This window comes from Lathamus discolor, chromosome 1, assembly GCF_037157495.1.
Source record: "Lathamus discolor isolate bLatDis1 chromosome 1, bLatDis1.hap1, whole genome shotgun sequence".
Lineage (NCBI taxonomy): Eukaryota > Metazoa > Chordata > Aves > Psittaciformes > Psittacidae > Lathamus > Lathamus discolor.
The window spans coordinates 163655395-163682096 of record NC_088884.1 but is presented as its reverse complement, the minus strand read 5'-3'; the positions used below and the strand labels follow the sequence as shown (position 1 = coordinate 163682096).

At 50.1% G+C, this 26702-nt stretch overlaps 1 protein-coding gene across 2 annotated transcripts in view; it reads left to right on the top strand.

The window, feature by feature from the left end:
• Nucleotides 1–21275, top strand: part of GFRA4 (GDNF family receptor alpha 4) — a 76755-nt gene extending 55480 nt beyond the window's left edge. Inside the window, exons 2-8 of one of the 2 annotated variants that reach the window (XM_065662252.1) lie at nucleotides 3090–3368; nucleotides 6280–6360; nucleotides 9948–10293; nucleotides 13274–13383; nucleotides 14324–14458; nucleotides 15215–15372; nucleotides 17099–21275. In XM_065662252.1, coding sequence (XP_065518324.1) covers nucleotides 3090–3368; nucleotides 6280–6360; nucleotides 9948–10293; nucleotides 13274–13383; nucleotides 14324–14458; nucleotides 15215–15372; nucleotides 17099–17299 — 1310 coding nt within the window. In that variant the 3' untranslated portion in view covers nucleotides 17300–21275. Of the gene's footprint in view, nucleotides 1–3089; nucleotides 3369–6279; nucleotides 6361–9947; nucleotides 10294–13273; nucleotides 13384–14323; nucleotides 14459–15214; nucleotides 15373–16770 lie in introns of both variants that reach the window. The other variant, XM_065662261.1, reaches the window with a different exon arrangement.
• Nucleotides 21276–26702: the final 5427 nt, after the last annotated feature.

Sequence of the window (26702 nt, the reverse complement as noted above, 5' to 3'; positions counted from 1 at the left end):
CGGGTCATTCGTGACGCTCCAAGTTGCTTCAAACACCTCTGGCATTAAGTCTGAATGGGGGTGTTTTGTGCTTTGGGTTTAGGCTGTAAATATTCACCCCCGGCTTTCGTTCTATGGGGCAAATCTCACCTTGAGGATATATTTACTTAGAATTTCACAGGGAAATCTCTCATGGTCGATGTGCTTGATTTATTTAAAGTGGGATCCCAAAGTGGTTTACAGCTTTTACAGGCTGGCTGTGTTTATAACCATCCTGGGGAGTATCTTCCACATTTCATGTAGCAGAGAGGGGAAAGGAGGGTCATAACTTCTATTTCAGCCTACTTTTCTAGCAGCTGACATGACAGTGGCAAAGTCATCTCTTCTAGAGTTAAACCTGCCATGTGTTATCCTTGTCCAGAGGAGAGCCTTCAGAGAAAGCCAGGGTAAAATAAGTCAAGGACTTGCTTTCTTTTCCCTATGGCTTCAGATATGTGCATGGAACATTCAGTGGTGTTTGAAAGCAGAGGCTGTGAGCAGCTCCGGTTCATTTTATGGATCTCAGTGAAATTGCAGAGACCAAATGATATTTCAAGGAAACTGGTTCCTTGTGTTCAGAGTTCTTCAAGATACGACAGCCCAAGGCAGAGTTTGTTACACGTTGGAAATAATCTTTCTCTCCACATTTGGCAGATCCAAACAAGCCTTGAGTGCTAAATAAACCAGGTCTATGAATAAATCAGGGGTGGAAGAACTCAAATTGGAGGTGATGTGAGATTGAAATAACTGAAAGCTCGATGTTGGCCACAAGGCACTTCGAAATAGTCTGGAGTTTGATGAAAGGTTTTGCATTTGAGATGCCATTGGGATATTTCAGGAGGAAACCTCCTGGTGGGTTCACCCAAAGTCTGTAATAAACGTAATTGAAATATCTGAACCCCAGCTGCTGCCTTCTATTCTAATCAAGAGCAATAGAAGCAGCTCCTTCTTAGCAAACACCCTGCGACTGCTGAGGGAAGGGGAATGGCCGTACTGGGCTCAACACTCTCCAACTGGGAGGGCAGCAGAGGCAGACAGAGAAATTAAGGACAGGAGAGGTAGCAAGTGGAAATAGGGAAAAGGGAATTTATTGAAAAATCAGTAGAGTCTTGGAGAGAAGGGAGATCTCATGAACCCCCAGAAATGGAAATCAGAGCCCCTGATTTTCTAATATTGTCCAATTTGGATCTCATGAGGAACACATCCTGGAAAGTCTCAGAAACCAGAAGATGCACCCATCTTATATACCCCATGAAGGGTAAGGTATCCTTACCCTTCTGGTTGCTATCCAAAGGGAAGACAAGTTAAGCTAGGGACAAAGAGTTCCTTTGAGAAGTGTTTAAGAAGTCCTTCTTCAAGGTCATGACAGCAGTTTCTGGTGTTCTAGTACAGCAGGATCTGAAATTACATTATAGGCACAGGGACTGATTCTCCCCTTCCATAAACCAGGTTTCCTTCATCACACCCCCAAGCCATGGTTCAGTCATGCCTGATCTATGTCAGCATGGTCCAGAGCATCACACCAACTAGGAGGGTGATTTGACTTGTTCTGGTCCTTATCTCCTCTGGGTGCCACCATGCTCTGCTGAGTACAGCTGAGCCCCTGGCATTGCCATTGCTGGGGTGGAACAATACAACCATGAGCCTTGGAATGAGAACATCCCCCGGAGTCTGTCTGGATGTGGCCAGCCTGCTTCAGAAAGGAAGCACATTTAATAGCATGGAATTGGTCTGCTCCAGGCCATGGGGACACAGCATCATTGAGCCCTGCTGAACTAATTTATTGGTGTATGAGTAGCAATAACGTCTTCCTCCCATGCTTTCATCTCTCTTCTCAGTACGTGGAAGAGGGCACATTGTGTTTTTACAATAAACTCCAAGGAGAACTTAGAGAAGCTTGGAAAAAGCCAGGACAGAACAGTGGGAGCCCTGGGGAGGGGGTGACAGCAAACATGGGCCAACTGCTGGGATGCATGTGAGCTGACTCCATGTCAAATCACAGAGCCATCCATAGCTGCAGTGAGGTGTAGGCAGGGTTAAGCCATGTCCAAGGGGTAAAGGCTGGGATCTCCATAGCATTTGGGATGCTGTTAACTTTGGAGGACAAAATGAGGGAGAGCTGGGGGAGCAATGGGTTTGGAAAGCTTTTTGTGCACCAAGAAAGAGCAAGCACAGGAACTGGCCATATTTCTGCCATATATAATCTAGCTTCCAGATCCTTCCTTGTCCAGGGTCTCTCTCTCAAATCAGGAAGAACCTGGTCTCCAGGAGAGAGGTGACCTCTCCTGGATCCTCAGCAGGATGCCGCATTGCTACTGGTGACCCACCAATATGAGAGAGAGGGCTGGGTTGGGGTGTTGAATCTCAGGTTGTGTCTTGTCCCCTTAACACCCTTCCAACTTCCTTTTACCCACTCCTATTCCTCTGTCATGCTGCTGTGCAGTGCTACAGCCAGTGCTCTCCATTACATGGGCAACCCTTGTGTAGGAATGGTAAGACTGAGCGTTTAAACCCTCCATTGACCTGCTGGGGAGGGATCTGCCCACTTACAGATCTCAGAAGCAAGGTCATTGCTTGTAGAGCTGCTGACGATGAGAGGGATTTCCATCTCTGCATATGAAGTTCTGGAGACCTCATAGCATCATTCCAGTATATGAAGGGTGCCCACAGGGATGCTGAAGAGGGACTCTTCATCAGAGACCATAGTGACAGGACAAGGGATAATGAGTTTAAATTTAAACAGGGGAAGTGCAGGTTAGATATAAGAAGAAATTCTTTACTGTGAGGGTGCTGAGGCGCTGGCACAGGCTGCCCAGAGAAGCTGTGGCTGCCCCATCCCTGGCAGTGCTCAAGGCCAGGTTGGACACAGGGGCTTGGAGCAAGCTGCTCCAGTGGAAGGGGTCCCTGCCCGGGGCAGGGGGTTGGAACTGTATGACCATTAAGGTCCTTTCCAAACCAAATCATGCTATGATTCTAAGATGGACATCCCAGCTTGGTCATGGGAGACACAATTCATTTCCCACCTGAGGCTGCTCCATCACCCTTAAACCACTTGTCTGGTTTTCTTGCAGAAGGCATGGCGGAAGCTGTCAGCTCGAGCAGGGACTGCCTTCAAGCAGGCGAGTCCTGTACCAACGACCCCATCTGCAGTGCCAAATTCAGGACCCTCCGGCAATGCATTGCAGGCAATGGAGCCAACAAGCTGGGCCCCGATGCCAAGAACCAGTGCAGGAGCACAGTGACGGCCCTGCTCTCCAGCCAACTGTACGGCTGTAAGTGCAAGCGTGGCATGAAAAAGGAGAAGCACTGCTTGAGCGTCTACTGGAGCATCCACCACACGTTGATGGAAGGTCAGTCAAGCAGGGTGCTCATTTCTTGATGGTCTTCCTCAAAGGGAATTGCTGCTAGGGCTTTATACAGAGCTCCCCAAAAGTGGCCGCAAAGAAGGCCATCTCTGCAGCGTCCTATTCCCTCTCATAACCTACTGATCCCTATGGTATAGATATTTTGGGGAAAACAATCCCTCTCTCCTTTGCTTTTTTAACCTGGCCTCTTTTTTATGGTGTTCCCAGTATACCTTGATATCTTTTGCTGCAGAAATACATGCTATGTTTTCCATCTACCTGTGTTGCCAAGACCATGAAAGCATGGATATAGTACACAAAGCATGGGCACTGAGCTAAAAAACAGCATGAACTTAAAAAATATCACTCTCTTGGAGGCTTTCAAATGCGCCGATGTCTTTGGGTTAGTGAAGATTTGGGGCAGGTGACATCAGCTGGAATTTAAAGTGTTCCCAGAGCCAGTATTTAGTAAGTTTGGATTTTGATGGGTTTTAAGAGTCATCATAAAAGCACACCTCAGTGGCCATAACTCTTCCCTGTCAGGCTGGTGAGTATTTTATGCACCATGAAAATTAAAATGGGGAATAAAACAGAACCTTCCAGCTATGGGCTGCGATATAGATTAATAAAACACTGCTGGCTGAACACTGAAGGGAAAGGTGCAGGGTGATGGCACAGGCCAAAAGGCCAAGCAAAACAAAGAGGATGGAGACTCTAACGCACAGGCTTTGCCAGAATGGAAACTGCTTGATCAAGTTCCCAGAAAGCTGTCAGGTGCTACAGCCTGGGGGGAGCAGAGCATGGGGCTATGAAGTGACTGGGGAAATAAGAAGCCACAGCACCATCCAGGATCAAATCTTTCCCATAATTATAGCCCAGATAGTTGCTTGTGTTGAAGCAAACTTTTTATAAGGCACAGGCCAAGGGGAATGGCTTGAACCTGCCCGAGGGGAGACTGAGCTGAGCTCTTAGGCAGAAGCTCTTCCCTGGGAGGGTGCTGAGGCGCTGGCACAGGGTGCCCAGAGGAGCTGTGGCTGCCCCATCCCTGGCAGTGCTCAAGGCCAGGTTGGACACAGGGGCTTGGAGCAAGCTGCTCCAGTGGAAGGGGTCCCTGCCAGGGGCAGGGGTTGGGACTGGATGAGCTTTAAGGTCCCTTCCAACCCAAACCATGCTGGGATTCTATCATTCTAGGAAGTGAAGCCTAGGGAAGAGGTGGCAATCCAGCCTCTCCCTTCATCAGAACAGGCTGACCTTCACGTCCTGAATCTTTGGGCACACCTCATCTGCACCATGGCTGTGCAGGACAGTGGTGTCAGGAGCACTTCCAGATCCGGGACCACTCCTGGAAGAGCAATGTGAGGACAGCAGGGAGTGCTGGAAACAGGCAGGGGCCAGGTGTGGGTCTGCAGATGCAGAGTAGGAGATGCTGAATGGCCAGAATGGATGCACTTCCTGCCCAGCAGCCTGGGACCTCCATCTAGGGAATGACTGAGAAAGCTGGTATCAGAGACTGCCAAGACTCTGCCCTACGTGTCCTCTGCTGTCGTGTCCTGAGCCCCACATCTTTTCAAGCTCAGAGTGCACTTGCAATGCAGATTCACGCTCCCAAACCTTCGATTCCCTTACCTTAATTTCCCCCGGGAAATATACTTCATAACAGTCCCAGGTTTCAGAGTCCTTACACATGTTTAATTGACTGCGAAAGGAAGCCAATCCACATGCCCCGTGTAGAGCTTTGTCTCTCAGTCCTCCATACCCACGAGGCTGTAAAAAGCTTCCTAGAAGCCCTCTTATGAAATCAATTGTGGAAGTGTGCGTTCAGGGAATTTGCAAAGCATACTATTTACTCAGCTTCTCTTGAGCGCGCCTGTGTTTAGCCACCTTTCCATTTGGAGACACAATAACAAGATGACAACCCGATAACAATTCTCTGATAAGGTGCTATATCATCAGGACATAAAACTGCTACCCTGGAACATACAAATGGGCCCCTTTCCAGTCAGTAACGATGCAAGATATTTCAATGAAGGTGTAAAGCTGCCTTGTAAATGCACCTGTAGTAATTGCACAGGGCTCTGTACCCTGGGAGCTATTTCTTCCTGACCGCAGCTGGTGATCAGCATATGCCTGGAGCACGAGGTTTGATAGTCCTTTTATCCCAGCCAGTACATCTGCTGCTGCTGTCCGTATCCATCTAAATGTCTAATAAAGGAAAAAATGATACTGAGCTGTTTGCCTCAATAATATTCTGTGGTATCCATCAGGGTGACGGGGCATTACAGAACACTGAGTGCATGAAAGGGAAGCACCGACTGAACAAAATTAGCTTCCCAACAACTTAAAAATGGAGAGGGGAAGTTTCTGCGGGAGCTGTGGGTCATTAGCTCCATGCCAAGTAAGAAACGGCTGTTGGCAAGGAGAAAGGAAGAGGTGTAATAAATAGGAAGGCATGTGTTGCCGCACACACAACACTGTCCAGGTGAGGACCATTTACCCAGGGAGGGACATATAGGGAACAGCAGAATGGTGATGGAAACCCCATGTATATAGGGAGCTGGTGGTTTGAATCCTGCCCATGAGCCTGTACTACAGTTTGGTGTCCTCAGTGGCAAGCCCTATAAGAGGGCCCAAGACTTGAGTTACAGAGGGTTGCAACCCAGCAGTTCCCTGAAAAGCCTTCCAAAGCTGTGATGTACTTTTAAAAGCCAGTTATATCCTATTCCCTTTTCTAAGCATATGGCCACGCATCAGTTCCTGTGACTCTGAGTATCCACTTACTTATGGCCTTTTGGGCACATCCCCTTGGACCCATCAAGCAAACCTGCACTGCGGATGTTGAACCTTGTTCTGATGTCTGAACCCAGACACCCCTGAGGAGCCTCAGCTGCCTTCTCACCACCTTCTCTTTTCACCGCAGGCATGAACGTACTGGAGAGTTCCCCTTACGAGCCATTCATCAGGGGCTTTGATTATGTCCGGCTGGCATCCATCACTGCAGGTAAGTGGTGGAAAGATGCTCCTACACCTACTGGTTCACGCTGGGGGGAACTGGCTGTGGGATCAAGTGCTACAGACAGGGTAGTCCTTTGTGCTCTCTTATGGCCCATTCACACAATGGTTCAGGACTAGCAATCACTTTTCCAGGGAGCTGCTTATGATTCCTGGGTTAAACTTTTACATGTCCTAGGAAAAACACTTGTGATTTTCATAATTTGGCTTTTCCATGTCCCTACTGTGAATGGCTGGGATTGAGGAACATGGTAGGAAGGTCTTTTGCAATGAGCCATGTTGGGTGGGCTGATTCTCCATAGCAGGTGGATGACCTGTGTCATGCAGACACCCTGCTGGGGTATCGTTAGGTATGAGAAGGTGTTTCCACATCAGTCACAGGATCAAACTCTGTAAGCAAAAAGATCAATAACCTGATCTACGGGTTGATCCCAGCCACAGCCTTTAACCCCATGCCCTGAGGGCAACCTCAGGACTCAGACCCATGTTCTGCTCTGAGTCATATAATCCACTTCATAATGTTAGCAGAGCTGCCCAACACCTTTTAACCCCCTTGAGGACACGAACCCCAGCTCAGCAGCTAAAAGGTCAGTGTGGTAGCTGTTAAGCCATCCATCATCAACATCACAGCTGCCACCACAATCACTGTTTGACTCTGCTTATATACCACAGACACGGGGAACCTTTACCAGCAGTGATATTCCTTACCAAATAACCAATATGGGAGCACATAATGTTCTCCTCATGTGCCTCTAGCAGATGTACCAAAACATCAGCCCTGCTGCAGCTCATCCCAAATGTGCACAGGACTCCAAGGTGGCATCCACAGATGGAGTTCACCCAAGCGAGTAAGGAGCAGCAGGTCCCTGCAGCCGATGGATGCCTGCAGTCCCCGCGATGGAGGGGCACTTGTTAGGTGAAAACGTCCAGGAGCAAATTAACCCATCAGCCCTCAACAATATGAGCAGAGAGGGGAAAGGGGGTGCTCCTTGACCTCGTGTCTTCATATTGACTCCACTTGACTGATTCGAGCGTGGAAAGTGAAGCATGCACAAAGCTGTTTGCAGGGTCATGGCCTTCTTTACCAGAGACTTTTCCCTTTTGCTGAGAGTCCTACAGGGCTCTTCAGAGCACGGCAGAATCTATGGATGGGGATTTTTATGCATGGTTAACACATTGCAGGTTTTTAAAGCAGACTGAAACCGGTTGGGCAGTGAAGCAAATGGGCCCAGAGCAGCAAGGGTATGTGCCAAAGGACTCAGCATCCATCTAGGGATGCGAAGTTTCTTGGTTTAACCTGTTTTTCCCCTACTTATACTCAACACCTTCAATAACATACTTTATGACCTACTAACCAGTGCCCAGATCATACAGCCAGCACTGCCAAAGAACCCTCTTTTAAACCTCCCAAATACAAAAATTCCCAAGAGCTTATTGAAACATGAGACATCCTCATGACCACGCGTCAAGTCAGAGCAACAGATATTTTGAACCCGATTTTACATAAACAATGCATATCAATTATTCAAACTGTGCAAATGGAATTCTACCTCTCTGCTCTAATTGTAAAAACCGTGCAAATGGAATTCCATCTCTCTGCTCTAATTGTAGCGGTGATTTAAAAAAGCACATCCTGTTATTGCGTGGGAAGAGGAGACAAACGAGTGTGTTCCTTGTGATTCATTAGCTGAATGGGTAACGAAACCCTTACAAATAACTTTCCGCTGACAGCTCCCCTGGGTAAACTGTTTCGCTCACAGTATTCACCTCCGGGTATATTAAAGGGAAGGACTTCGGTGGTGGGAACGCACTAAGCAAACGTTTCACCCATCATAAAGTAGCTTCGAAACTTGGGATGTGACTTCCAGCTCACTATACACAGAGGGGACAACAGGAAGGGACAAAGAAGTGCTAGGATAAGGAGTATCTGATAATGCCAGTGAAAATGAAGAAGGGCAGCCAGTTCTGAAGTGCTCAGAGGGACTGTCAATGTTGTAACACTTGTTCAGCACTGACTGGCTGGTTTTAACCCACAACCAAAGACAAGGCTTGACTCTGCATTGGAAATTTATCTTTCTGGGGATATTTCCTCTCTAAAAAGTCCTTCTGTGCTGGGGACAAAGCCCTTCTAATGTGCTTCAGGTCGTGGGCTTCATTCAGAGAGGTGAAAAACGGCTTCAAATTCCTTTTCTCTCTTATGGTTGGAGGATCTTCATCTTATCGGTCTGATCAGACAGATCCTAATGTCTCAATCGAGTCCCACCTGTGGCATTTCCCCTTCTATAAAACAGAGATCAACTCACTTTTGAAGGACCCCAAAAACCAGTGTTAGACAAATACCTTTCCCTCTTATCTATTTCCCACATTTGTAGGGGAGGTTGCTGGCATACAAACTCATGAGAGATATATTTGCTTACTGAAGACGGTGTGTTTCTCATCTGTCACTGTAGGTTTTGTTTCATTTTCCTGATTGTTCCCCTGATGCAAGTTTTCCTCCACCTCCCCAGCATCCTAAAGGCACGCCACTTCTCTCAGGCTAACCTGGGGCTTCCTTTCCCCTCTTGTTCAAGAGGACAGAGATGCAGAGTGATCTTGTTGAAGCTGGTGATCCATCCACAGGGAGAGACCCACATATGCTCACATGCAGGCAGCATCAAGGTCCCAGGGACATCACGTTGGGTGGTAGCTCTGATTGCCATCCCAAAAAAGGCACTGTTGCGACTTAGGACATGGGCATACTGGGCAGGACTGGTTTGAATTGGGAAAACCAGGGCTTTGTTGCGATGCTTTGAGACCCAGATAGCTCTCGCTTAGCTAGGCAAGAACATAGCACAGCTGCTGCCAAAGCCAGACTTGGTCCTACCCAGGCCTGAAGAAACTCATTGTACAGCATACGGGTGCAAGTCTGAGATGAAAGGGTTGACACCAACCGCCCATGTATCATTGCCACTAACTCAGTGTTTGATCTTGAGCAGAGTTTGGGGAAAAAGGGGCCATTAGAAGAGGTCCCATCTCACTGGTGGATCCAGTCATGGCCAGAAGTAGATGCACTTTCTAACGACTGCTGTCTTCCCAGGCCACAAGTTGGTTAATTCATGTTGGGAAAGTGTTATGAGACAGCCAGGGTACTACAAATCTTCATTTCATTAAATCACAGAATCACAGAATGGCTTGGGTTGGAAAGGACCTTAAAGTTCATCCAGCTCCAACCCCTGCCACAGGTAGGGACGCCTTCCTCTAGAGCAGCTTGCTCCAAGCCCCTGTGTCCAACCTGGCCTTGAACACTGCCACGGATGGGGCATGTAAATATAGGAGCTTGGAGGAGCAGTCTCTGGGGTGTAAGGTTTGTTGTGTGGCCATGGAACCTCTTGGGAAAGGTGAGTAGGGAAAGTGGATTTTGTCCTGCCATGGCACAGAGAGCAAATGTAGACCTCACCCTGGTCACTGCCTTCCTGAGCAGGTGATGGTCTCACCAAGGTGGCCATGGGTGAGAGCAGGATGGGGTGAAGGTACCTGCACAGGGAGGTGCTGCTGGGTGGGGTGATGAGCACAAAACCCTATCCCCATCTCCCACAGGCTCTGAGAACGAGGTGACCCAGGTGAACCGGTGTCTGGACGCTGCCAAAGCCTGTAACGTGGACGAGATGTGCCAGCGGCTGCGGACCGAGTACGTGTCCTTCTGCATCCGGCGCCTGGCGCGGGCTGATACCTGCAACCGCTCCAAGTGCCACAAGGCTCTGCGCAAGTTCTTCGACCGCGTGCCACCGGAGTACACCCATGAGCTGCTCTTCTGCCCCTGTGAAGACACAGCCTGCGCCGAACGCCGGCGGCAGACCATCGTTCCTGCCTGCTCCTATGAGTCCAAGGAGAAGCCCAACTGCCTGGCGCCTCTGGACTCCTGCCGGGAAAACTATGTCTGCAGGTAAAGCTTGCATACACCGGGGTGGCCAACACAGAGAGCTGTGCCTTGGACAAGCCTTGGGTTCATCCACTGGTGACAGCCCAGAGCCAATGCACTCATCTAAAGGATGCTGACTAGAGGCACCCATCCCACCACAGCCCATTGACAGGCCGTTGCCTGAGTGGCTTCTTCCCATGACCCATGTCCTTGTCTTACATTTCTATATAGAAACAGAATATGTTCTGTTATATATAACAGAAAAAGATTTGAGATGTTCATGTTGGAGTTTTTTAGATCTTTTCAATGGGTTTTTGGCTTTTATCCCAAAAAAGACATAGTGTAGTGTAGTATAGTGTAGTATACTGTAGCACAGTGTAGTATATTGTAGTGTGGTGTAGTACAGTATAGTAGTAGTATAGTATAGTAGTAGTATAGTATAAGTATATATAGTACATATAGTACATCTATATACTATATATATATATATATATATACACACACATATATACACTATTTCCAGGTCTACTATGCTATGCTATGCTGCTATGCTATGATGCTATGCTATGCCATCCCATCCCACTCCATCCAATACTAATACCATACTATGCTAATATATAGTGTATAGTACATACGTAGCATAGCATAGTAGACCTGAAAATAGTTCCAGGAAGGTGCAAGCTAGGCGGGGATGTGATATGGGGTGCTTGCAGCCACTTTCACCAATCTGTCTCCCTACTGCCTATCTCCCCTAGTCCAGAGAGCATCCTACAGGAGCACCCAAGCTATCCCGACAGTCACAGGCACTTGCAGATACCTTAAAACCCCATTTTTCTTCTTTTTTATTAGAAAACTTAATGATGTGTGTAAAAGCACACCTTTCTGCTGCGAGGCTGGATCTACTGATTGTGATGAGTTCCAGCATCACGGTTGTCACTCCAGATCCACCATGTAGCATGTGGCCAGGGTGGTTTCATTCTCTGTTTCCATTTAAACTGCATACATGCACACATACACAGACCCATTCCAAAGTGCACACCCACAGGAATATCCCTTAAGTGTTTTTCCCTCAGCCGTATCATTTTCACCCCTCTATTTCTCCAAAAGGTTTACCCATACAGCTCTCAGGAGTGGAGCCCGTCTGTCAGTAGATGTAAGACTATAACAGAAGCCTTACTGCATTATGGTGGTCCCAGCCCAGCATCTTGTGTGCAGCTGTGGCCAGGAGCAGACACCTGAGGAAGAGCACAAGGGCAAGTGTAGGACACATGTCCCACTATTGTCCTAGTCTCTAATTAGAGGTGGGTTTTGGGACTTCCTGAGCCGAGCTTCCAGCAGCCGCCCGCTACCAGGACATATCTTTAAATATCTTTTTGCAAAGGGAGGTGATAACAGCAGCATCCTCTTGGAAGGGTGGACTGGTGCTAATGCTCTCAACCCCAGGAATGTGGATGAAGGAGAACAACTAAGCTATATATCTGAAGCTCATCCTGAAAGACGCAAAGCCCCTGAGCCACACCAGGTTTCCCCCAGCTACCGAGGGAGTCCAAAACGGATGGGTACTGCCCTCTCCCTAACAAGATATCAGGCCCAGAGGGAATGAAGAGGTTTAAAGCGATTTCCAGGAGGGTGGGAACCATCTCCTGCAAGCAGCACAGCTGATCATTATCTGGTTCTTTGGTCTCTGAATATATAATATATAACATCCTCTAGAGACACAGCAGGAGCACGGGGTTGACGTGTGACCTGGTCAAAGCTAGCGGTGCAGAAACCACAAGGAAAGCCAGGCACAAATCATGGCACTTGAAAGGAAGAGAGTAAAATACCCCAGGGCTAACCCAGCCTGCACTGCTTAATCCTCCTGCAGCTTCTCCCCAGCTGTAACCCCTTGCATGTCTCAGCTTGGAGGGATGGGATCTAATAATATGAATAATACAAACCTGCAATCAGTACCTCCCTCCCTAAATAATGCAGCAATGGGTTGCCTGGCCATGGCTTAGGGGAAAAGGGTTGGTGTGAGGTAAACATGGAAACAAAGAAGAGTTAAAAGGGAGGAAAGTAGGGGGCAAAGAAGCGGGCAGGAAAGTACCAGTTGGAGTGCTGACACTGACCAGGAGCACTGGCAAAATGCCTGGAAAAGAGAGGTTTTCTGGGGGATCAGCGTGCTCAGATTTCCTGAGATGCCCTAGGAAGAGCAAATGTTTGACATACTCGGTTCATAGTTCAGACCCTGCAGGTTGTCATCTAAAGGGCCCTATCTTTAAGTGCTGGCAATGCTAGTGCTTGCTCGGGTTTCCTAAGCAGCTCGAAATCCATGGGAGATGACTTCTTGCCTGGTCACAGGATGCTTGTTCAGACGGATCTGAACCTTCAGCATGTCCTGTGTCCTACCTGAAAGCTCCATGTGAACGGTTTAGATATCCCACAGTATCAGTTTAAAGCCATTCCCCTTGGCCTGGCCCTACAGGCCCTTGTCCCAAGCCCCTCTCCAGCTTTCCTGCAGCCCCTTTAGGCACTGGAGCTGCTCTCAGGTCTCCCCTTCAGGAGCCTTCTCTTGTCCAGGCTGCCCCAGCCCAGCTCTCTCAGCCTGGCTCCAGCGCAGAGCTGCCCCAGCCCTCGCAGCATCTTTGCAGCCCATTACTTGCAGCCCCAGAGGGACCTTGCAAAACATTCACTACAACACCTACTTGTGGCTCATCTCAAAGGGATAAAACCTGCTTCTGGGTTTGTTGGAGTGAGGGGGGGTGTTCAAGGCCAGGTTGGATGAAGCCTTGTGTGGAATGGTTTAGTGTGAGGTGTCCCTGCCCATGGCAGGGGGGTTGGAACTGGATGGTCCTTTCCAACCCTGACTATTCTATGATTCAACCCAGTTTAGTAACACCTACAGCAGCAAAGGACTTAGCAAATATGTCCCCTTCTGTAAACACCACCAGTGCGCCCCTATGTGCCTTTTTGCCCCGAATATATGTGCTGATATGTCCCTTTTGCTCTCTTGCTCCATCAGGTCGCGCTACGCAGAGTTCCAGTTTAATTGCCAGCCATCACTGCAGACTGCGAGCGGCTGCCGGAGGGAGAGCTACGCTGCCTGTCTGCTGGCCTATACGGGGATCATAGGTAGGAGCTGTGCCCTGCAGCTGGTTCCCTCTCTAGGTGGGAAATATCATAGAATCATGGCATGGTTTGGGTTGGAAGGGACCTGAAAGCTCCTCCAGCTCCAACCCCTGCCACGGGCAGGGACCCCTTCCACTGGAGCAGCTTGCTCCAAGCCCCTGTGTCCAACCTGGCCTTGAGCACTGCCAGGGATGGGGCAGCCACAGCTTCTCTGGGCACCCTGTGCCAGCGCCTCAGCACCCTCACTGGGAAGAGCTTCTTCCCAATGTCTTACCTAAATCTCCAGTTTCAGCTTAAAGCCGTGAAAATGGGGCAACTTTAGGATATCTGCAGCATAAGGAGAAAAACCATGCTGCAAAATCCCAGCTTCTCTCTCAGGTGGAAACAGATGGGCCATCCCAGGGTGTCTGCTCTGTGAGGGGTTCCCTAATGCCATCACTAGTGATGCCACTGGAAATCACCATCCGCTGCCATCTTGCTGTCTTCAGAGGCTGTCAGATTGGGTTTTACAGATACTCCAGAGACCCAGCTGGTAGCAGTTAGCACATACAGAATCCCAAAAGAAGTGCCAATGACCATTGGACTTGGTCCATGCTGACGGATGGGACAGATTGTCAGCTATTCAGGTCAAGATTTCATTCTGGTTTAATCCTTCTTTTGTTTTCTCTGACCATTCTGGAGACTGATTTTTGGCTCCTCTATTGACAGCATGGAAACCTTTATGCACATTCACATATGGTTTTTGAATGTTATTAGGGAACCTGAGATCCCAGGAGCTGCACGTTCCTTGGGCCAATAGCACTTTTTAATTGACTGACGGCTCTGTTGGTGGTGGGGTGAACAGAAGGGTCCCGGGGACCCCAACAAAGCAGCAAGGAGGGCAATCATTGTCCCTTCTTGATGTACCAGCCTTGCCCTAACACTTCTCCATCCTTCCCGGTAGGCAGCCCCATCACACCCAACTACATTGACAACTCCACTTCCAGCATAGCTCCCTGGTGCACGTGCAACGCCAGCGGCAACCGGCAGGAAGAGTGTGAGAGCTTCCTGCATCTCTTCACTGACAACATCTGTCTCCGTGAGTATCACCCCTGGTACATTGCTGCTCCTGCAGCATCACCTGCAAGCTGGTCAGGCTGCTTGTGGTGAGGATATGAATGATAAAATCCCAGCCTGGTTTGGGTAGAAGGGACCCTAAAGCTCCTCCAGCTCCAACCCCTGCCATGGGCAGGGACCCCTTCCACTGGAGCAGCTTGCTCCAAGCCCCTGTGTCCAACCTGGCCTTGAGCACTGCAGGGATGGGGCAGCCACAGCTTCTCTGGGCACCCTGTGCCAGCGCCTCAGCACCCTCACAGGGAAGAACTTCTTCCTTAGATCCAATCTAAACTTCCCCTGTTTCAGTTTGAACCCGTTACCCCTTGTCCTGTCACTACAGTCCCTGATGAAGAGTCCCTCCCCAGCATCCCTATAGGCCCCCTTCAGGTACTGGAAGCTGCTCTGAGGTCTCCACGCAGCCTTCTCTTCTCCAGGCTGAACAGCCCCAACTTTCTCAGCCTGTCTTCATATGGGAGGTGCTCCAGTCCCCTGATCATCCTCGTGTCCTCCTCTCAACTCGCTCCAACACTTCCATGTCCTTCTTATGTTGAGAAGGATGAAAATGCCTGGGTCCTCAAGTTGATAGGTGTTCAGCTCCCTGTTCTTTCAACAAAGCAGCTCTTAAGACAGGCATGCATTTGGGTGATGCAGTCAGAGGAGGCTGGAGAAGGGATGTGTGTGCTTCTCCTTGGAAACATTGCCCTGACAACACTTTTCTTCATCTCTTCCCCACACAAAGAAAATGCCATTCTGGCCTTTGGCAATGGGACCTACCTGAACGCAGCCATGGCCCCATCCATCCCCCCCACCACACAGATGTACAAGCAGGAGCAAAATGCCAACAGAGCCGTGGCCACCCTCAGAGAGAACATCTTCGACCACCTCCAGCCCACCAAGGTAGGAGAGGGCAGGGCCCTAAGACCTGCTTGGCTGCGTCTATACCTCCTCCATGTCCTCCAGCCACCCTCAGCTCCGTCTTCCACCTGTGTCGTGTCAGCTATGTACAGACATTCACCTCCTGAAGTCCTTGATTCACCCTCTTCTTCATACCCTCATGTATTCTTCCCCATCATCAAGCACACGGCAACATGTTCCTCCCCCTGACCCTGCCCTCCTGCCTGTTGGTCACCTTCTCTTTTCTTTTATGGATGCTACAGAGAGATATACTGAGTTTTTCTTATAAGTACTGGGACATCCATGGGCTTTTCAGGAGTGTAGGAGGGAGCCAGGACCACTCCACTCGTTTGGCTCCTCACCTTCCTGCAGGGCTTCAGACAAGCATTTCAGGTGCATGGGACACAGGTTCCTCCCTTGTTAGATGAGGCTCCTGGAGGTCATAACATAGTTTTAACTGCCTGAGGCTTGTAGATGAGATCTTCTGGCCATCAGCAAATTGTTAGCATCAAAATGAGATGAAATTTAAATTATTTCAAACCAAACGACAGATGAATTTACTGACGGTGGCAGCAGTAGGCATTAAATATCTCATTTTCAAATGAAATCACACCGACCTTGGTTTGTCACCCACCAGAGCGATTTTCAGATTGAATTATTTCACTGTTGAATAATTAACAGTGACCCTGATTTGCTGACCGTTCAGGCAACAGAAGCTGTCAGGTAACTAGACTTCAAGGGCTGAGCCTGGGCCTTGCACTGGGCTTAGTGGATCCCTTCGGAGAGCTTCCACACACCGGGCTTTTGAATCCCCTTCCCTGTTTCTTTTGCTGGGAAATCACTGGATTCATGTCCCACCAGTCTGTTTTCACAGAGCAGCAGGTTGGGAGCTTAGAAATGTGGCATCAGCTGCCTTCCTTTGCTGCTTTTCAGGGCATTGGTAGCCATGCGCAGCACAGGCAGACTTTCACCAGGTTATATATACACCCTATACAAACATTTCTCTTCCCCTTTCCCTTCCCCTTCCCTTTCCTCTTCCCCCTTCCCTTTCCTCTTCTTCTTTCCTCCCTTCCTCCCTCCCTTCCTTCCTCCCTTCCTCCCTTCCTCCCTCCCTCCCTCCTTCCCTTCCTTCCTTCCTGCCTTCCTTTCTTCCTTCCTTTCTCTCTTTCTCTCTCTTTCTCTCTTTCCTTCTTTCTCTTCCTCTTCTTTCTCTTCCTCTTTCTCTTCCTTCTCTTCCTCTTTCTCTCTTTCTTTCTTTCCTTCCTTCCTTCCTTCCTTCCTTCCTTCCTTCCTTCCTTCCTTCCTTCCTTCCTTCCTTCCTTCCTTCCTTTCTCTTTCTTTTGCTCTTTCTCTCTTTTCCCCTTCCTCCTCCTCTTCCTTCTCCTTCTCTTCCTCTTTCAGGTGGCCAGAGAGGAGAGGTTCCTGCGGGGCTCCACTCGTCTGTCATCAGGGACCTCCAGCGCAGCAGCTCCCTCCCTCTGGGCAGCCTCTCCACTGCAGATGTGGCTTCTCCTGGCTCTTGCCGAGCTGAGCCTCTTTGCGATGTAAAGCAGGGCGGGCACACGCCAGGCACAGACTCACTTTGTGTTGGTTTCTTTACAAAACAACCAGAAACTTGTTTGGGGAGAGGGGGTGGGAGGAGGGAGGGGATGGGAAGGAGACGCGAGCGTGCAGGCATCCCTTCCTCCTCCTCATCCGTCTGCCACTCGATTTGGTTTTATACAATCAGCATCGTCGACAGCCAGCTCACGCTTGGTCCTGGCCACCTTTCCACCCCATGGCTTGGTGGTCTCTCCAGCTCTGTGGATGGGGTTGGAGCCACGGACAGTTAATTCCCTTGGAAAAGGTGAAGGAGAGAGTTGAGCCAAGAAATGAGATCTGCAAAGGAAAGGCTTTTGCCTGCCCCAGCCAAGGGGGGAAAGACTTTTGATGGATGAGCTGTCAGGAGGTTTCCTGATGCCCTGACTCACACTGCGGGGCTCTTGACAGCACACGTCAAGCAATGTGGAGTTCAGACTGTCTCCAGGGTTGCTCAGGACACAAAGGGCATCCCAACCGGTTCAGACTGAAACCAGAGCACCAGTGAGAAGGTGGTTGGTTCTGTTGACCAGAGAGCACCTTTGGTTTGGACCAAGAAACCACACCAAGAACTGGCTTGAAACCATGGCCAGAGTGCAACCAGCATGCACCTCCAAGCTGTCACCTACCCCTTGGGCCCTCCTTTTTAGAGAAACCTGTGTCATGTATTGGTGGTGTTCAGGAAGAAACACGTGTGTTGCGTTTCGTTCGTGGCTGGCTTCCCTCATGCCCCAACCCTTGCATCACTGCTCACTGGTCCTGTAAAGCGTCTGGGGGAGGTATTTTCCTGTCACATCCAAACAACCAGAGGCCAATGTTGTCCCACTCCAAGTTAACCTTTCTCCATGAGGGATGAATATGTGAGCCCATGGGCAGGACTCGATGTGAACCCAATGCAACCCATTCTCACGTGCTACCTGTGCATCTGTTGGTCCTGCAGAGACAGATGTTCCTAAGTCAGGATTTCATTAGTTTTCCTAGGAAGAGATAGGATGGAAAAGGTTTGCCAGATAGCACCCTGGGGATGTAAATACCCAGCCAGTTTGTGAAAAGGCCGAGTCATGGACCGTTTAATGGGTAGAGAGTGGATTTCTATGGTTCCCCTCCTTTCATTGCTGGCAGAAGCAATCACTTGTATCCAGGTTATCAGGTGAAGGACATTGCCTCTTGACAAGTCCTATTTACTAAGCTGAGAGGTCATTTAAGCAAAGGTTGATGAAGCGACCCATTCCACTGAGCTGCAACCAGAGCCCAGCTGGAGTGTGAGGACAAGCATCCCCCTGGTCTCTCAGGGAGGCAGATACATGATTTTGGGCTACCTGAGCACTGGGGTCTTCTGTCCAGGAGGTGAGCTGAGGACTCCCAATGCCTTCTTGAGGGGGTTAACCCCTCACTAGGTCAAGCCAAGAAAGAAGATGATAAGGAAGGGCGAGAAGGTTTCCCAGGATAGAAGCTTACCCATGCTGACCATCATGGAAGGCACAGGAATAGCCTCAGATTTATCCAGAGTATTTGGGCCTGGGCTTTGAAGGAGCCCATTTATTCCTTGGTTTGTACTCCTCAAGGAACATCATTAGTTCCGTAGCATTTGGATCCACAGAAAGGCTTAAGAGCAGCTGATGCAGCAAAGTCCATCGCTTCTTATTCCCATTCCTTGCAGAACACCTTCCATTGTTTATTGCTTCAGATTTTGCTGGGAAACTGCAGCAGCTTTCTTGGGTTTTGGTCACTTGGTTTTGAACACTTGTGGAGGTGTGAAACATGCCCCGAAATCCTTCTGGCTGCATCCTATCCAAAGTTCTGCTCCTCAACGTCCTATGGGCTGTAGGGACCCGCCTGTCTTAATCCAGGGCTGTGCAAATGAACGTCAGTTCCTAGATTCATGGAGTTGTTCAGGTTGGAAAAGACCCTTAAGATCACCGAGTCCAACAGTTAACCTGCCAAGATCCAAGTCTTGCGTGCAGGGTGCCAAGTCTCACTCCGAACTGAAACTTGGATGTGAGCTCTCCGCTGCCAAGAGGCTCACCCAGAGCAGAAAAGCAGGCAGGGAGGCAGTGATACAGGCAGGGAGGCAGTGATACAGGCAGGGAGGCAGTGATACAGGCAGGGAGGCAGTGATACAGGCAGGGAGGCAGTGATACAGGCAGGGAGGCAGTGATACAGGCAGGGAGATAGTACTACAGGCAGGAAAGCCCCTCACCTCCCTCCCCAGTGCCACAGCCGTGCTCTGAGTGTGAACATCTCCCTTTTATCCAGGACATCAGTGTCCTCTGGGAGACCATGGAGCCATCTCTGCTCCAAGTGACACTACTACTAGCTGCAGCGGTGCAAAGCTGGTGTCCTCTGAGCCACAGGTGAGAAAGGGGTTAAACCCTGATGCTCAGCCCTTCAAAGGCAAGGAACTACCTCAACATCACGAGGTCATGCTGTGAATTGCCTTCTCCTGCCTCTTTCCTTCCAAGTCCTGTGGTCATGCCCTGCTTTTCTACACATCCATCTCCACCAGCCTTGAATCTCTCTGTGTAGGATAGGCATGAAGTGCCAGCTGCTTTCCAGGAGTACCCACTCACGGCTCCACTCCTGTGCCTCTCATAACTCACTGCTGGTGATGCTGAAATGACACTTTGCCATTTCCTTCTCTGACTGATCGACATCCAGCAGAGACAGACTCCTTGTGGGTGGTCAGGATGACAACCCCGCTTCAGGTCTCCCTTAGGACTGTGAAAAATACATCTGGGGAATCAGAGACTAGAGAGGATGGAGGAGACCTCCAGAGGTTACCTGGTCCATTACCATGCCCCACATCAGGACCAATGGTCTGTTTATGTTTTAAGGCAGATTTATCTTAAATGACTTTTAACTATGGACAAAGCCTTGGGTGGGATGGTTTAGTGTGAGGTGTCCCTGCCCATGGCAGGGCGGTTGGAACTGGATGATCTTGAGGTCCTTTCCAACCCTAACCATTCTGTGACTCTATTTCAATGAAACACATCATCATCATCATCTTCCCTGGGTTTATAACTTGCTTTAAAGACTCCTTAGGATATTAGCTGTCTCCAAGCATCACAGGCCAACGAGACCCTCAATTCCTATTGCGGTGTCTTCTCAAGCCCTCACTTTTGGAAGGCTGGCAAACCAACAGCTGAAAGTGACAGCCAGCTGCCATGGATCACACCAGAGCCGTTGCATGAGAAACTCAAACCCCACAGCAGTGATCTACTGGGATCCCTGCACAAGCTGCAGTGATCTTGTGTCAATAGGTGTCTGTGAGAGGGGTTTCCTCCTTATGCCCGTGGTTGAGGGACCTCAAATCATCTGTAGAGATGAGGGCATAGGTCTCAAAGTGTCCTCAACCTTTGTCTTGTGCTGTGATTTGGATACAGCATCCTTCAAGCACTGTCTTAGGCCAAGTCCTGCACACTGGGGTCTGGGGATGCTCCGAGGTGAAGGGCACAGAGTACTGAGCCTCTCATGCAGCAGGAGGGAGCCAGGGGGTTGGGATGGGCACTCATATGACACAGAATTAAAGCCAGTAATAATCCCCAAACCTGCATGAGTTTTTACCGGTCATTTCACCCCTTTTGCCACCATTTAATGACAATTCCCCCTCCAGGCCCATTGAAATCACACTTTGCGAAAGAAGGATGGCTTTCGAGCATTCCTGTTGGAGGAAGGAAACCCGAGTACATTCCTCCCCACCTACAGACACGTGTGTGCACGGGGCACTTCTTTTCCCTGGTGAAAAGTCAGTCATTTTCTGGGATGAAATTCCATCTCTGTTGAACTCTGTGAAGTGAACCACGGATCTTCATTTTGAAGTCTCCTGAGTCACCACCAAAGTCAGAGCAGCTGCTTGTAAAGGCAAAGGATAGGGAAAGCCAAAAGAGAGGGAAGGAAACAATACTTTTAGGGATTCCTCCATATCTGGGGACTTCCATAAGCACAAAGAAGAATCACGTGGGACAAGTAATAAGAACCAAACCAAACCAGCCACTGAACTCCGTTTTTTTGGCTGCTCAGCATCATTCCCAATGGTTTGGCATCCTGAAAGCCCATGGAATGTTGTGTGTGTGTACAAATACCATGTCATCATCAAAGCCAGAGCATGAGCAAGGAGGGAGACACCGTGGTGGGGAGCTGGTTTCGGAGCAATAACCCCATGGGTACCAGGGTGATGCTGAAGGCTCTACGTGTGTGTGTATACACATGCACATGGGGAGGGTGGTTGGTGTCTGCCTGTACTACTGGGGTATAACTTGTACTTATCTCTTCTGTACATGTCAATATTCCAATATATCCATGAATAAAGCACACATGCATTTTCCTGACCCCTTTCCTGTCTGTGATGCTGGGATGTCCGTGTCTGCATGTCCTGGTCTCATGCTGTAAGGGCAGCTGGAAGGAATAAGGGAGATGTTCTGGGGGGTGGGTAGCAGAGCTGTGGGATTCAAATGCCCTGTGCTTGGCTAGAAACCCAGCTCTGATGCGATGCCTCCCAGCAAGAAGGTGCAGCAGGGGAAAACCCAACTGTTGTGAGATGGAGAGACACCAGTGCCACCGGGGAATGGGACATGGACCCTTGTGAGTCCTGGGGGTGCTGGTGCTGCATGCAAGGGCCACGCACACAAAGATTTGAATACTCCATCCCTAGCAGTGCTCAAGGCCAGGTTGGACACAGGGGCTTGGAGCAAGCTGCTCCAGTGGAAGGGGTCCCTGCCCGTGGCAGGGGTTGGAGCTGGAGGAGCTTCAAGGTCCCTTCCAACACAAACCAGGCTGGGGTTCTGTGTAGCAGGGATGGCAATAGCTGCACCCACAATTAGGGGCACTTGGACCAATAATGCTGAGATACCACCGTATACCCTGGGTGGGTGGCAATAACTGGGGTGGCGGTTGCTGCATCCTCCCGCAGGGCGCAGGAGGAGGGAGCTGGAGGAGGAGGGAGGCGATGGTTGATGCCAGCTGGGGAGGCTTCTGTTCGTGCCATGCACATCTGTGAGTTATTTTTGGCAACTTAGAAAAACCCCATAAAATCACAGGCAAATTGATGAGAGGCAAATTGAATGTTTTCCTGCCAATTTTGGGTGGGGAAAAAAAGATCTAGAAAGCAAATGTATATGAAATTTATATTAAAAAAGCAAACGAAATTCAAGTTGTTTCCTAAACACAAAGTGAGCTCAAGGTCGAACCCAGAAATGTTGCACTTTTTCCTCCCCAAAACCATGTTTGTCTCTATACATGCATGAAGCAGCCTGAGGGGAGCGAAGCCTGAGGGTTATGGCCAGCGCTAGGTCTCTCGTCTGTCCTAGGTTCAGCAGTAGCAGTTATTTTCCTCCTTAGTGGCTGGTGCAGTGCTGTGTTTTGACTTTCAGCCTGGGAACAGCGCTGATAACGCCGATGTTTTCAGTTGCTGCTCGAATGTTTGCTCTGGCCAAGGACTTTCTGAGCCTCTTGCTCTGCCAGGGCGGAGGGGAGGCCGGGAGGAAGCAGAGACAGGAACCTGACCCAAACTGACCAAAGAGGTATCCATACCACAGCACGTCATGCCCAGGATATAGAACTGGGAGTTACCCGGAAGGGCAGGGACTGCAGGGCTGGAGGAGGTATCAGTCCGTGCTCTGCTGGGGGGAGTGGGGCGAGTTATCGGTTGGTGGGTGTTGAGGTGTTGTATTCTCTTCCCTTGTTATTTCCTTTATCATTATCATTGGTGGCAGCAGCAGTGATTTGTGTTACACCTTAGTTACTGAACTGTGCTTATCTCAGCCCATGGGAGTTGCATTCTTTTCGATTCTCCTCTCCGCCCCTCCGGGAGTAGAGGGAGGGCAAGAAGGGGAGGAGTGAGTGAACGAACTGTGTGGATTGGTTTAAACCACGACATCGTCAAAGCCAGTTCCTTCCCCACCGTTCTTGGGCTGTTTTGGTGGATGCGGTTTTGCTGGCACAATGAAGAACTCCCTGGGAAAATTCCAGCTGGTTGGATCCAGCTGATTGGATCTAAGGAGGAAATTCTTTCCTGTGAGGGTGGTGAGGCACTGGAATGGGTTGCCCAGGGAGGTTGTGAGTGCTCCATCCCTGGCAGTGTTCAAGGCCAGGTTGGATGAAGCCTTGTGTGGGATGGTTTAGTGTGAGGTGTCCCTGCCCATGGCAGGGGGGCTGGAACTGGATGATCTTGAGGTCCTTTCCAACCCGAACCATTCTATGATTCTATGACCTGGAATACGCTGCGGGAACGCTGCAGGTCTGGTGGGTTTTCCCTGCTTCCTGGCAGGCAGCTGCTCAACCAAGGTCAGCACCCGGAAAGCTGCTGTGGGACGGTCCAGGGCCTGATGGAGAAGGGGTTGACAGCAGCTCATGGGTTGCAGGGGGGAACCTGGCCTTGAAGGAGACCTTGGGACTGTCATGGTTGTAGAGCCTGTCCTGGCTCCTGCAGGCTTTGCGTGCTGGATTGATGGATACAGGGCAAAGCATGCGGCTGGTTAGAGCATTGCTGCTCTGGGTCATAGCGACTGGCTTCGAGCAAGTCTGGGCATCACCCTAAAGATGGGGCGAAGAGATTTTGGACCAGGAGCACCACCAACAGCTAAAGGGGGCTTTGCCTGACCCCCATTTCTATCACATCTCTGAGTATGGTTTTTGAGGGCACTGGCTGTACCCATAAGAAAACTGAGCCCCGCTCCCTCCTCTAACCAGACATTGTACAGATGAGGTCCTCAGTGCCATGGGCTAGTGGTGGCCTTGGCACTGCTGGCATAGTAGTTGGGTTTGATGATCTTAAAGGTCTTTTCCAACATGGTTGATTCTATGATTACCAGACAGTTACAAACACTGAAGCAAGAGCAGGTGAAGTGGTTTACCCTAATTCCCAGAGTAAACACCCCACAACCTCTGTAGAATCATAGAACCATAGAACAGTTAGGGTTGGAAAGGACCTCAAGATCATCCAGTTCCAACCCCCCTGCCATGGGCAGGGACACCTCACACTAAACCATCCCACCCAAGGCTTCATCCAACCTGGCCTTGAACACTGCCAGGGATGGAGCACTCACAACCTCCCTGGGCAACCCATTCCAGTGCCTCACCACCCTCACAGGAAAGAATTTCCTCCTTAGATCCAATCTAAACTTCCCCTGTTTCAGTTTGAACCCGTTACCCCTTGTCCTGTCACTGCAGTCCCTGATGAAGAGTCCCTCCCCAGCATCCCTATAGGCCCCCTTCAGGTACTGGAAGGCTGCTCTGAGGTCCCCACGCAGCCTTCTCTTCTCCAGGCTGAACAGCCCCAACTTCCTCAGCCTGTCTTCATACAGGAGGTGCTCCAGCCCCTGATCATCCTCGTGGCCTCCTCTGGACTTGTTCCAGCAGTTCCATGTCCTTTTTATGTTGAGGACACCAGAACTGCACACAATGCTCCAGGTGAGGTCTCACAAGAGCAGAGCAGAGGGGCAGGATCACCTCCTTCGCCCTGCTGGTCACGCTCCTTTGGATGCAGCCCAGGATCCGGTTGCTTTCTGGGCTGCGAGCGCACACTGCGGCCGGCTCATGTTCATTTTCTCATCGACCAGCACCCCCAAGTCCTCCGCAGGGCTGCTCTGAATCTCTTCTTTGCCCAATAAGTAGTAGCCCCGAGGATGGAGAAGAGCCCAGGGTATCTGTCTGCAGACAGGACCTGATGGCGACCAACAACCCCCATCACACCATGACCGCAGACTCAGCACAAGCCAAACCCTGCAGCTGATGTGCAACCGCTGTGAGGGGACCTTTACAGCAGAAACAACAACTTCCCATCCGTTATCTCCATGCAAACAGTGCTCATGTGCTGATAGGGCTGGATGCACCTCGCTTCGGTTGTTAAAACGCTGTCATTCCGTGCCAAGCACGGAAACAGCGGCTCTTTGCCAAAGGGAAGCGCTGCAGAATCAGCTCTGACATCAAAAATGTTCAAAGCACTTTGGGTTTTCTTAATCGAAGGAGAAGTGGCAATGATTTCTGGTGGGAACAGGGATCCCAGGGAACGTGACAATGGAATTCCTGCCCGGCCTGCTGCCGGAGGCACAGTGAGGCTGCAGACTGGAAAGCTGAGCTGACAAAACACTGAGGGGGCTGCTGGTGATGGATGGGGAAATGTGGACACCAGAGTCATAGAATCATGGAACAGTTTGGGTTGGAAGGGAACTTCAAAGCTCATCCAGTCCAATCCCCCTGCAATGAGCAGGAGCACCTTCACCTAAATCAGCTAGATCCACGCTCTCCTTTCGGACCCCATCCCAGTGTGATCTGCTGTCACGGTCCAAACCTACCCACTAAACCTCTGCTTCCATATTAAATTCAGGGGATAGCGTGAGGACCAGGATGGGTTAAACCCCCCCTCTCGTGGCATCACTGATGACCACTAATACGGGGTGAGACCAGAACCAGCCCCAGTCCTTCAGGCTATGGGCTTACGGAGCTGTGACCCCAGCTCCTTGCCAGCAGCAGGGAAATAAAGAGGAGCAAGTTGTTATCCTCCCTGTCAGAGCCAGAGGGGCCACAGGTGCTTTTGGCAGTGTAATTTGGGCTAAATTCCCTGCGGATGTGGCTTCTTCGAGGTGCACGAGGTCTGAGTGGGGCTTAGGAATAGGAAAAGGGGAAGGAAGGGTCTGATTGCGCATCTCAAGGTGGTTTGAACCTTTGAATGTTTGAACCATCAAGGCCAGGTTGGACACAGGGGCTTGGAGCAAGCTGCTCCAGTGGAAGGGGTCCCTGCCCGTGGCAGGGGTCAGAACTGGATGAGCTTTAAGGCTCCTCCAACACAAAGCATTCCATGGTTCTGTGGTCTTGCTTCGGTTTGGGGGAAGGTTTTATCATGCAAGAGTTATGCAAAACCCCATCTTAGGGTTCCTTGGGTAAAGAGAAACAGCGCCCAGCCTCTGGTCCAGGCTTTCTGTGGGGTGGTTGGGTTAAATTGGTGGCTTTGTAAGAAGACTTAAAACTGCCTCCCCTCTTCCCATAAATACTTGATATTTAGGTCTTGTGGGAAGAAAACCTGCATGGCAAATACTTTACTCGTTACTCACCCAACCACGTTCCTCAGCAATGGGATGACAGCAAAGAGCATCATCCTGGAGGCACACAGAGCCTTGCAGTGCCTCCACACCACCTTCCATTCCTTCCCTGCAAACCACGTTTCTTCGCTACAGCACAGGAATAAAACATCAGAGCAGAGATGGAACGTGGCCCCAGACCTCTGCATTTTATCCCGCTGTCCAAAATGAGTTTACACCGGCTGTAAAACCACTACCCCCTGCCCATTTCATTTCAAGCCTGGACACACCACGCTGTGCTTGCAGGCTGGCATGCTCCGCTCAGCTCAGCAGCAAACTGGGCTTCTGCATCCAAGTTTAATGCCATGGGATGAAGCAGCACAACGGTCCTCGGAGATGGCGGTGACTGAAACCTTCATGGCTCATAAAAGCCAGGTTCAACCCTGCTTCGTCTCAGCGGCGCTCAATTCCAGAGCTGGAGAGAGACATAAAAATAAATGGAGAACAACGGATTGCATCTCACCAGGGATGCGTTTCGGGATGCCAGGGAGCGCTGCAGGCAGGGGTGGGAGAGGAGAGGTCACCTCCGGCATCGCTCTCCAGCTTTCCTGCGTGTCTCAAACACCAGCTGGCACCAACATGCGATAAGGTGGCAACATCATCAGCGAAGCTCTTTGGAGAGACAGGCTTCCGGGATGTCAGGTTCCCCTGCTGGAGTTCAAAGGAAGGAGCAGTTTAGTG